This window comes from Aegilops tauschii, chromosome 7 (genome assembly GCF_002575655.3).
Source record: "Aegilops tauschii subsp. strangulata cultivar AL8/78 chromosome 7, Aet v6.0, whole genome shotgun sequence".
NCBI lineage: Eukaryota > Viridiplantae > Streptophyta > Magnoliopsida > Poales > Poaceae > Aegilops > Aegilops tauschii.
This window is the reverse complement of record NC_053041.3, coordinates 604113691-604125755: the sequence shown is the minus strand read 5'-3', so window position 1 is coordinate 604125755 and position 12065 is coordinate 604113691. Positions and strand designations below refer to the sequence as shown.

General features: G+C 45.9%; 1 protein-coding gene and 1 long non-coding RNA gene across 2 annotated transcripts; one reads left to right on the top strand and one right to left on the bottom strand.

The window, feature by feature from the left end:
* The first annotated feature begins 553 nt into the window (after positions 1-553).
* On the top strand, positions 554-3639 carry LOC109769191 (AP2-like ethylene-responsive transcription factor AIL5). Its single transcript, XM_073505380.1, has 8 exons — positions 554-860; positions 970-1249; positions 1487-1569; positions 1838-1926; positions 2023-2096; positions 2302-2352; positions 2511-2587; positions 2752-3639. The coding sequence occupies exons 1-8, from the start codon at positions 734-736 to the stop codon at positions 3369-3371; spliced, it is 1401 nt and encodes a 466-aa protein (XP_073361481.1). The 5' UTR covers positions 554-733; the 3' UTR covers positions 3372-3639.
* On the bottom strand, positions 1641-11395 carry LOC120968314 (uncharacterized). The gene is made up of 7 exons (XR_006666567.2): positions 11102-11395; positions 7811-8954; positions 7664-7725; positions 6149-7543; positions 5975-6075; positions 3837-3903; positions 1641-2334 (listed from the first exon to the last, which is right to left on the bottom strand). It is a non-coding gene; the product is annotated as an uncharacterized lncRNA (long non-coding RNA).
* Between the last annotated feature and the right edge of the window lie 670 nt (positions 11396-12065).

Here is a 12065-nt window from a genome sequence, read left to right as displayed (position 1 = left end):
ACGATTCTTTTCAAGTAGGATAGGAGATATCACACTCCATCAGTCTTGTACACTAGCGGTAACTAAGCAATGAGACCGCATGTAACATCACAGTAAATTAATCCACGCGTGAGAAACGCCATGGAGAAGGACCGAGTGAAACACTCATCAGAGTGGAGAAAAGCAACGGCACCACCACCCACACCCTCCTCCAGCTATGCTCCACGGGTTTGGCGTAGAGAGCAAACAAAAAGGAGAGGGAGAAAAGAAAAGTTGCATGGCTAGCTAGCGCGCGCGGCTATGGCGGGGGGCTGCATGCGGGGGAACAGCGGCCGCCATTCCGGTCAAGGAGACCGCCCATACCACCCCATGGAACGCCTCCACGTTGTCGACCACCATTACCACCCCCCTCACGCCCCTTTGGATTCTCGCAAAGCGAGAGGCTACCATGCATTAAACTACTCCACAAATCACTCTCTCTAATTAATCTCTCCTTCCTTGGCCCGTGTGCAAGCTCTCTACTTGGACGAGTGGTTTCCTTGGACGCATTCACATCCTCTCTAGAGAGAGGGAGGGTGTGAACAGTGCACAGTTCAAACAAGCAAGCTCAAGCGACCGGCCGGAGCTTTGCACTGTTTAGACCTTCTCTATTTATACCGGACTTTGACTATTCCCTGCAGAGAGTCCCATTCCCCTCCTTGCACCGGTGCTACCCTTCTTCTAGCTTAGACTTCTATCAAGGCACGCGGCCGCCATGGATATGGACATGAGCTCCGCTACCCACCCCGCTCACCACTGGCTCTCCTTCTCCCTCTCCAACAACTACCACCACGGCCTCCTCGAGGCCCTCTCCAGCTCCTCCTCCGCCCACCAGATCGCCGGTAAGGAGGCCAACACCCCTATCACTATATCGATCATGCGTACTAGTGAGCAGGCTAGCTACACATGCGTCCTACCTTGTGAGTTGTGACTAACGGTGTATGTTTGTAGGAGATGAGGCGCCGGTGGATGAGGCGCCTAAGATGGAGGACTTCCTCGGCTGCGTCGGCAGCGCTGGGACGGGATCGACGGCTGTGGTGGACCACGGCGAGCTGGGCAGCATCGCCGCGGGTTTCTTACACCGGTATCCGGCGCACGACGGGATGACGGATCAGAACTCTGGCGCGGTGACCGTCGCGGCGGCGACGATGGAGGTTGCCGAGTCCGATCAGGCGAGGAGGCCCGCCGAGACATTTGGCCAGCGGACCTCCATCTACCGTGGCGTCACCAGGTAGGGATATATACTTGCTAATCACATGCATGCATCATCTTCTTCCTATCGAGAGGAAAGAAGAACACACTAGCTAGTTGGGTAGGATGTTTCTTACTTCTTAATTAGTACTACTAGCTAAACATCTATTGCATGCACCGGAGTGAACTGCTGGCACTTTTCTGATTCAATTAAGTTTCTTTTTGTTAACCGATCTCTTGGTGTTTGTGGAAGTAATGCATAATGTGCACTATGCAGGCACCGGTGGACGGGGAGGTACGAGGCGCACCTGTGGGACAACAGCTGCCGCCGGGAGGGCCAAAGCCGCAAAGGCCGCCAAGGTACACGCATCATGCATGCTTTGTCCAATAATCCTGCAAAAACACACATATAAATTATCATCACTAACATGTTTTCTCTTTGCTTTTCTCCCACAAATTTCTCAACTCGTTGGTGCATTGGTGATAAATGATCATCATCAGTCTATTTAGGTATGTCAATCGCAAGCCACATCCAATCATTTTACACATCTTCATCGATGCCATCTGGTTCATGATTTGGAAACACAAGCATTTGAGTCTTACATTAGAAATTTTGGGGGAAATGCAGGAGGCTATGACAAGGAGGAGAAGGCGGCGAGGGCCTATGACATGGCCGCCCTGAAGTACTGGGGCCCGACCACCACGACAAACTTCCCGGTGAGTGACCGACTCCGGCAAGAGATCGGCATTGATTGGCAACTCCATATACATCAGGCCGGATGCTGATCGCTGAGCCTCTTTGCTATCCAAAAGGTGTCCAACTACGAGAAGGAGCTGGAGGAGATGAAGTCGATGACGCGGCAGGAGTTCATCGCGTCGCTTCGCAGGTGAGCACTTGGCCGGCGACCACCCAGATTGCCAGATTCACAGGGCTTGCTGACTTGCGCGTCCTGTTCATCTTCTCCACGTACACACTTGCCGTACGCGTGCACGCACGCATGGCCAGTCCGCACAGCTTTTGCATATGATCTGCTTTACTTGGGCCGAGCTCTCACACATGCATGTTGACCTCAATGCGTGTTCCTCACACAGGAAGAGCAGCGGCTTCTCGCGAGGGGCATCCATCTACAGAGGAGTAACAAGGTAATTAACGATTGTTTCACCTGAATGAGCATTGCCAAAACAAAATGTGGTACTAGTCTGGACTTTGAATATATGAATTAGAAAGGACACGCAAATGTCTTCATCTTTTAGTCAAATGTTCGTAACGATCGAGATTTGTTTTGTATATTTGATGGCAGGCATCATCAGCACGGCCGGTGGCAGGCAAGGATCGGCAGGGTGGCCGGAAACAAGGACCTGTACCTGGGAACTTTCAGTGAGTCTTCTTGATCCCACATTGCCATTTTTTGCCGTTTCATGTGCCACCACCACAGGGCTCAGTGCATTACTAAATTAATTAAGTCACTGGTGATTAATTTACGATGTTTGGCAAAAACAAACAATGTGGTACAATTATCTGACCGTCTGTCCGCACAACAGGCACGCAGGAGGAGGCGGCGGAGGCATACGACATTGCGGCGATCAAGTTCCGCGGGCTCAACGCGGTGACCAACTTCGACATGAGCCGCTACGACGTCGAGAGCATCCTCAACAGCGACCTGCCCATCGGCGCCGGGGCGGCCGCCCGCGCCTCCAAGTTCCAGCCAGACGTCCTATCGCTGCCCGCACCGAACGTGGCATCCCCAGACATGCTGCCCCCGGCGGAGAAGGACTACTGGTCCCTCCTCGCCTTGCACTACCAGCAGCAGCAACAACAGCACCTGCAGCAGCAGCAGTTCCCCGCCTCGGCGTTCGACACCTACGGCTCCGGCGTGAACGTGGACTTCACGATGGGCATGAGCGGCACCAACAACCCCAGCGGCGGCGGCGCCACCGTGTGGGGCGCCACCGGCGCAACAGGGCACGGCGACGGCAGCAGGCAGAGCAACAGCTACGCCAGCAACATTCCTTATGCCTCCATGGTGTCCGGATCAGCGGCGTCAGCCGGCGGGGGGTACGAGGGCTCCACCGGCAACAATGGCACCTGGGTGACGACGAGCAACCCGGCCGCCAGCGCGACGGCTCCTCAGTACTACAACTATCTGTTTGGCATGGAGTAGTAGGTGATCCATCACTGACTGCCTAGCTAGTAGAGTAGCTAGCTGTAGCTGAAATTGGGTGATAGGCCTAGGAGGAGGATGGAGAGGGACTAACATGGAACTGATCAAAATTTTGGCTGCTGCTGCATGCATTTGCATGGGAACGATGTATGATGAATGCGATGCATTCTTCTGTTGCTATTCTTTTTTGCTTCCTGACAAGGTCCTGTAGGCTGTAGCGGAGAACACTCGTGTATCATCGGAATTTCTAATCCAGGTTATTCTTCTAGTTCTCTGGTGTGTCAGCTACAGTATGAGCATTCGAAAAGTACTGTATGTCTTCTTTACTTCTAGTTATTTGGTCAGTTGCGTTATGGGTTTTTGAGAAGTACTGTATGTCTAACTTCACGGAAACATATTGAACAAGTGTGGGGACATCAGGTGAATGAGGAGAAGAATTTTCGGAAAATGCGGTAGAGTACATACTCGGGGTTGTAAAATCTTGGGAACGACTAACACGCGAGCATTGGAATTTGGAAACTGTAGTGGCTACCTGCACAGAAACATTGGGGGTCAGTCTAAAATTACATGGAAGTTGGATTTATAAACAGAATGAACGGAAGACCAAGAAACATGTTTTTATAACCAAAAACAACAATGATGAGAAACAAGCTTGTCACTCAGTCGACAGCAATGATCCTCACAATGTGCTGCGTAGTTGGAATTAAGGAAAATAAGCATATTGCCATACCAAGAGGATAACTATCTCTCTGTAAAAGACCAAATGGAGACATCTGATAGTTAGAAATCGGAGGGGGAGGCCTCTCCTTGGATAAAAAAGAAAGAGAGGATAACTATTTTTTTAGAACAAAGGCTCAAGAAGAGGATAACTATCTTCTGCACCAGCAGAGACATCTGATCTTATCCTACGCACATGATAGCAACTAATCTTCTGCAGCCTCAAAGGACTCTTAGTCTTATCCGACTCAGGTGTATATTATGCCAAATTGCCAATACTATATTCTCATTTCTACTGGTTGCAATTGCACCAGCTGGTGACATTGTGGCAATACACCCGTACTGCCAAAACCCACACCGATGTGATGGAGTACCAAATTAACAGTCCAGCCACAACTACAGAAGAACCTCCAGAATTTGGTGGAAAATGTACTACTAAAAGAGACACCAGGTTTCACGTGCGCTTTTCCTTTCTGTCGATAACGCACAACGCGCGCAAAAACCGTACGTACCACCACTGCAGGAGATCAAGGCTCGTGATCTCGTTCCCTCTGTGAGCGCACAGTAATCAGTGGTGCATATGGAATAAAGCGAGGAGCTTCACATGGGATCAAGGACAATCAGGCTACCCCCTTCAAGATTCTTACAGGGGACAATGCACACATTTGTAGACTATGTAGCTCATGAGGGCCTAAAACTACTACTTAACTCGCTCCTTTTGATAATCTTGCTGGGGGCGGCTAACGCGCGAAGACGCTTAATCACCTCCTCTCTGACAGTTGACCAGTCAAAAAAATGAGGCAGCGGCGGTGAGAATCGAACTACGGCGTGTGAGAGCAGTCGCTTGATCCTCGATCTTTTGTTTCCCCTTTGCCCCCATTGGACCAAACAGTCTTCCTCACATCTATCCATGAACTGGAACCACGTCGCCGCGTGTGTGCATGGCTGATGGCTGTGGAGGTTCCTTTCCTGCTTTCCTATGCCCTGTCCCCCTCTTAGTCTCACAAATCCTAGCGTATCCCTCTTAATCTAGTACAGCTGCTCGAGCGCTTTCAGTGGACACCGAGACAACAAAGACAATCCATTGACTAGATGGCGCGCATACTTCAAGCAATGTATGGTTTCCGGTGGTAAAGTGAAGCCTAAGAAAGGGGAATTTAAGTGCTCTCCCTAAGCACCGGAGGTACTAGCAATTTCATAGTGAGTGAGGTGAACCAAAATGTAGCTAGCGTCGTGCATTCCAACTTGCAAGCAAGTTACAGTGTCAGCGTGCGGAATTATTTACGGGTCGGCGTAAATCCAAAGGCTCTGGGTAGTCTAGTCCACAACAGCCAGAGCTAGGCACTCGTTACAAGGGCACACTTGGAGAATTATATCAGCCATAGTGTGGACCAAGGTGCAGTAGTGTTAGGGTAGCTAGCTATTAGAATGTCAGAAAATCCAACAGTATTTTGAGCTAGATCTTCATGTAAGGCAGTCGAAAAACATGTGCTCTCCATGGAACTTCATTTTTCGCTAAAATATTTCAGAATCCTCACATGATGTTTGACACATACTACTCGCTCCTACACCAACCTTTTCTAACGGAAAATCACTACGGAAAGCAGGCATCGCGTCGTCCACAAAAGCGACGTTTGACCGACTACTGGCAGCAGGCGACAAGGCAACGTACGTCGAAACGGCTATTTGTAAAACATACTTTAGGGTGTCTTTTTCCCACGTAAACAGATTCACGCCCTGCAGATTCTCCCACAAGAGCGCTTTTACTCCATAAATCAAGGCATGCAGACCCCTTTCAGCTAAGAGAGAGAAAAGAAAGATGATTGGCAAAGTGGGTCATTAGTCAAATATGCAGCACTGTAAAAAGGTGTTTCGTTTGGCAGTACCGTGTGGAGCCTTTCCCTTGGTTTTAGAAAGAGCTTGTTTGGTTGCCGCTTTTGTCATGTCCCGCATTGCAAGTTATGTCGGGCCACGCATGTCATACAAGCTGTACCCCAACAAAGAACTGATGATCAAACCTGAGGAGATTGAAAAAACATATGGACTATGATATTAATTACCTCGGTATGCCAAAACAAATTGCTTATCTTTTCGTCTAGTAGCCTTCCATGGATCCTTTACAGGATTGAATGAATGCACACGAACAAACCAAATTCGGTATAAGTATGAAAGCTTTTTTTGAAACGGAACAGAAATTTATCGTGCATAATGAAATGGAACAGAAAAGTTTAAGCAACTGCATGTAAGATGGAGGACCAAGGACAATGGGCGGAAACAGAGCAATCTCTTGCAGCAGGAACAAGTAGAGAAGACAAAATCAGTGCATTTGTAAACCATCTGAAACCTTATAATGGGATCCATCGATATGTTTATTTTACCTTTCCGCGCTGGGACCAGCAGCTGATTGAAAGATACACAGTTTGTAAATGGGCCTTAATCATGGACCAGCGCGTGCCTTGTGATGACAAGGAATATAATAGTAGATTAAGCAGCCAATAATTAATCTATGCAGTCGGATTCGGTAGAAGAATCTAAGACAAGGCGTGATGCTGCTTGATATTTGTTATTAATTAACTGTGCAGTGTGCCATATGCCTACATAATGAAAATGGTCGCTGTAGAACCGAAAATTAGTTGGTCAAAGATGTTGCCAACTTGCTGTTGCAGAATAAACGAAGGATATTGTGGATCTGGAGTTAACAAAGAAAAGTGAATGTACAAGGCTACACTGCAATAGGTCATTCTTTTGCCAATTTAAACTATCCAAACTGACAAGGAACCAAAGCCGCTCCTATGCAATAATGGTTTCCCTATTTGCGAAGAACCTAGCCCTCCTACTTATTTTAGCAACATTATTGCAACAGTTGTGAGCAGCTAAGCAGAAAGATTCTGTGACAAAGGGATTGTACTGGGCACCAACAAGTGCTACAGAAAAAGAGCACCAAGTAAACCTAAAACATCCCTGTAAAAAAAACTAAAATGTCCTCCACAAATTTGAAAATAATTTTAGCAGAGTTTTTTTCTTAAACTGAAGGCTTTTCTTTCTATGCACGCAAAATAATAATATCAATATCATGTCAACCTAGTATAATGACCTGAATTTATTTTGACAGATTGTTGTGCCACTGTTCGACCATAGCTTGCTGACTCAGCAAATCGGCATGAGCAGAGTTGGTATAGGAAGTTTATATCATAACTCTATGAGATTTAGGTCACTTTCTAGATGAGATAAAAAGCGCCCAGTTTGCTCCATGACAAAACCTTTTGATAGGGAGTCAAGACCTCAGGTACCTCAATCATATACATATGCAACCTACTTCACTTGCGCAAACAGACGGCTCAATCACCTAACCTAAAACTCAGGAGCCTTTTCCAGTTTCTGATAGGCATATGTGTTTGACTCTATGATGTCTGCTTGAAAAGAATCTTCTGGTTCCAAACTTGGGAAATGCTTGTCTGCATCCATCAAAGTGTTTAACTAGTTACTAGAGGACCCATAAGGCAGACGCAGACATGATGATGTTCTAACAAAAAAACTCAGGAATAGCTTGTCGAGAAATTAATTAAGCTTCTTACATTAATTCCATTCCAAAGAAAGAGCAAACTAAATTTGAAGCTCCAGAACCATTAGCAATAGTCTGAAACATCAAACAGGGTAAATCTATTACTGGCTGAGGATTTTGAGAAAAAAAGTCGAACAACACTCAGAAAGTGATGGCTCACCGACAGTTTTAGGGGTCATGGGATGGAAGCGTGCGGGTTCCCTTCAGTAACTGCAATAGGGTAGAAGAATTAGGAGCATTAATAAACATCGCATTGATGTGCTGAAGTAAAAAAGAAACTGAATATGTATAATATCACCTGTTTCAAAAAACAGAAGTTGAAGGCTCACCTCTTTACAATTTGTGAAGTCATGGAATTGCCCTTATTCAAGTTACCCCTAAGTGTTAATACGGCAGCAGGCAGCTTTTTTGAAGCAAAATAATCAGTGTGGTTAAGCATAAGCATAACCTAAAAAAAAGTATGTATACATCTGAAGAAGTGTAGACTACAGCCATACCTGTAGCAAATATATATTGAGAACCTAATTAATACATTCATACATTGATATTTGAAAAAATACGAGATATCGATCAACTGAATCAACCATCACCAAGTCTGAGACATAAGCAGGAAATGAAACAACAAACAACATGTTATATGAAGCCTCTACTTATGTAACAAGCCCTTCTGATTAAAATATAATTTTCTCATCCACCAGGCACAACAATAATCACTGCACAAGTTCAACCAACTAACTGCTCGAATAATATTCTGCTGCTACTGTGATACCTAGGAAACAAAACACCACAGTAAACTTGACAGTTGATGAAAAGCTCTCAAATGCTCTCTTAAACGTCAAGTAATCTACTGACGGTAAAGCATGAGAAGAAGCAAGAATTGATAATATAATAATTGAAAGCATAAACTCTTTTTTATACAAAAAGAAATCTTATATTTTATTATTATCATTATACAGAGGCCTTGCACCCAGCTGAATTAACGAAACATGACAGAGTACAATGCTGAACTAAAAACACAACGAAAGCCAAAAAAAAGGCAAGAAAAGGTGCTGGAGTTTAGACTCAGATCCTAACAGTTTGCATAATCACATCAAGCTTGCAAAATCATCAAAATCCAGCAGCTAAGACAGCAAAAGCTAGCATCATATACTACCGGTGCAGGCACCAAAGCTACTTTTATCCCAACTGTTTTCCATCCTTTAGCTCTTCAGAAAACCTCCAAGGCCACCATCTTCATGAATCTAGAACTGCTCTGTTTTTTCGCCTTGTCAGGGACCATCCTGGACCTGGAGCAACTTTTGTTCCTGCAAATCATTTCAGCATTCAATCCACTGGCAAATAGAGTATATGGCAATTGTGGGACCAGAAGGCATCCTATTGTCAAAACAAGTGCCACTACAAGTTCTCCGCACTGTCCACATGATAGCAGCAATGCATATCAAGCGGAAGTTTTCACGATTGCAGGGAAAATTATCCATTTATTGTGCACATACACTACAGTTAATGGACGTTAAACTTACACAATCCTGCAGCTAGTACTCTACTTTGATAGGACAAGACACCATGAATTGTAATGAAACAGCATAAACCTCTATCTGAAGAGAAACTACGTAATAATATCCACACACTGAACCTGTTTGACCGAATCAAAGTATTGCACTGACAACAGGGCCAGGAAAATGATAATCACACAGTAGAGAAGTGCAAACAATTGGCACTGAAAATTAACTAACATCATGATGACATGGGCAATTACGATCTATATCATACCCCAGTTTGAAAGCCAAATTGAAATTTACCCATGTTTCCCAACTTCCAAGTGCCCAATCAGAGCAGCCATCTACACCAATCGTCAACTGAATTGATTCCTACAGAGATGAATTACATCGTATGTTAAGCTGAACAACCTAGGGACCCAGCTTGGCAACCCTGGAAAAACATCCGCCTGTAACATGTTTGTAGTGGTATTTTACTAGCCACCAGTGAAACAACTCAATGTACCACCGGAAATCCATATTCTCTTGTATATTGTTGTGTGGGAACTTGCTCTACATGAGCTACAAAAACACAAAGGATGACACAGTCCACCACACCCAGTGTCAGCCTAAGTGTACATACAAAGTACAAACACAAAGAACTTGCTGGACATATCCATCAAGTCCAGAATATTTTTTCATGTATATCAATATCTGGTAAACTATTTAAAGAGCCATAAGATAAAACTAACTATCTTAAGATCAAACAAATCAATTTGGGCTTGTTTGTCGGCATTCACATCAACACCTTTGGCACAAGGAGTGTGTGAAAAGAAAAGAAAAGTAGAAATAAAAGCTTTGAGCAAGATGTTGCATTGTCAGGGTGGTTAGAAGAACAAGGAGAACCCGAATTATGATTCGAGGGTCATCAATGCTTCAGTCCAACTGCACAAAATGGAAGTGAAGTCAAGAGTGAGAGTGGTTCATAGCATCCAGTAAGAATCATAGTGGGTGTATAATATACAGTTTTTATGTGGAAAAACAGAGTTTAAGTGCCAGAGATTTTGGATAAAAAAGAAGTGATGAAGCATAGGAGTTTTCCAATATAGCTATAGCCACTTCATAATTAAGCAACCAACAAAACATAATTGCTTGAGAAACCCTGAAAAAAGGTAAAAGAGAAATGCTTTGGCAAAAGCATATACTAGTGAGTTTAACTTTAAGGTCAAGATGGTGTATGTATGAAGCTACAACAAGAAAAGACAAAGGGCTCATCTTTGCCACGGTTCAGTACAACTCACACAAATGATCCCCTGCTTTGCTACAGTTCAGTACAACTGTAAATTAACAAACAAACACACACAGGATTGGAGTTAGCCAAGGCTGGAAATGAGTTTGTATAATGCTGTTTGGCGAGACTTGGTGAAGAAGCTACAAAAACACATAGGACGTACAGGCTCCACACGGGGGTCCGATTCCAGAATCAACCAGTGTGCAACCAAAATTGTTTTGCATAAACATAAAGCCCAGGATTGTTTTACATAGATATCATCGCATCAAGTCCGGTATTGTTGTCATCTCAAAAGTTGAGCAGCATATCTGACGAGCAGCCATCCTCTCCTAGCAGTCCATATCTACAGACCAAGAACGCACTAATTAACAATAGCCACCCATCACAAAATTCGATTCACATGTGACGGTTGCTCGGTCGAAATCCTCTTTTAAAAGTCAGTTGTGCAAAGTTCTACAGTATTAAACACAAGACGATGCACACAATGATTCGCCAATCTATCACTAAGCTCGTACCAGATGGACAGATTCCAACAAGATCTGGCACTTGTGCCTAGCAAAGCCCCAATCACCTTGAAATTCGCAAGCTCATCTTACCTCTCGTCCTAATAATTTTGACATGGACAAAATGAAATCGATTCCACTAGCATCCAAGCAGTGATCTTCAGAGCAAGAGCAGGGCATACCAAATCAATCATCCGTAGAGGAGGAGGCCGTGGCCCGCGACCTGTGGGGAAAGGAAGCGAGCGGCTCGGCCACCGTGACAGGGAAGCCGGGCAGAGACGGCGGCGGGCACCGGGAGCACCGGCAGGGAGGAGGGGAGCTCAGGGCGGACGGCGTCTCCTTTCTCGCGCACGGTGGCCGCCGGCGGCGAGGAACTTTACCCCTTCTTTCCTGCTTCATGGTGCGCCCACTCTACTTGGGTCGCGTATGGGCCTGCAGAACGGATCGGGCAAGCAGAACGGGCCATGCTTGCCGAGCGGCCCACCAGCAGTCTACTCTCGCTCCAAAAAAAAAAAACAGCAGCATTCTACTCCAAGCACACGTTTGCCGGGAGATGCTTTGCTCTGCTGCTCGGCAGAGGAGGACGCCGGCTCTGCCCCAAAACAAAGCTGGAGGGCACCGTATCCGATCCGGATCAAAAGACCCACTACTCAACTGGTTACGTGCCGTGGCAGTTCGTCTTCCTCCCTAAGTTCTCGGAGCATCATGGGGGACTCGCGCTCCGGCGACGCACTAGTAGAAAAAGGGCCTATTATCCCGGTCTGTGAGGGCCTTCTGTTTCGGTTTGTGAACCGGGACTAAAAAGTCGTTACTAATGCCCTTGGCTTTTAGTTCCGGTTCTTACATGAACCGGGACAGAAGGTCCTTCACGTGGCCGCTGCGGCCAGCCCAGGACGGGGGGCCTTTGGTCCTAGTTGGTGACACCAACCGGAACCAATAGGCATCCACGCGTCAGCATCTGGCTGGAGCTGAGGTTTTTTGTTTTTTTAAAGGGGCTGATTTAGGGGTTTTGGGGGTTAATTTAGATTGTTATTAGGTAGCTATTAGAGAGAAGTGTCCTCTCTTATATCTCCGTGCTTGGTTTACCAACGCTACGTACTGCTATGCCTAAACATGGCTTAGATTGAAGTGAAGGCAACATGTGGT

What these genes read in the sequence shown, in the direction of transcription:
- LOC109769191 (XM_073505380.1), top strand. Translation starts at nt 734, where the DNA reads ATGGATATGGACATGAGCTCCGCTACCCACCCCGCTCACCACTGGCTC. An exon ending in ATCTACAGAGGAGTAACAAG is followed by an intron (nt 2,353 to 2,510) that starts GTAATTAACGAT and finishes ATTTGATGGCAG; the next exon opens with GCATCATCAGCACGGCCGGT. An exon ending in CCTGTACCTGGGAACTTTCA is followed by an intron (nt 2,588 to 2,751) that starts GTGAGTCTTCTT and finishes TCCGCACAACAG; the next exon opens with GCACGCAGGAGGAGGCGGCG.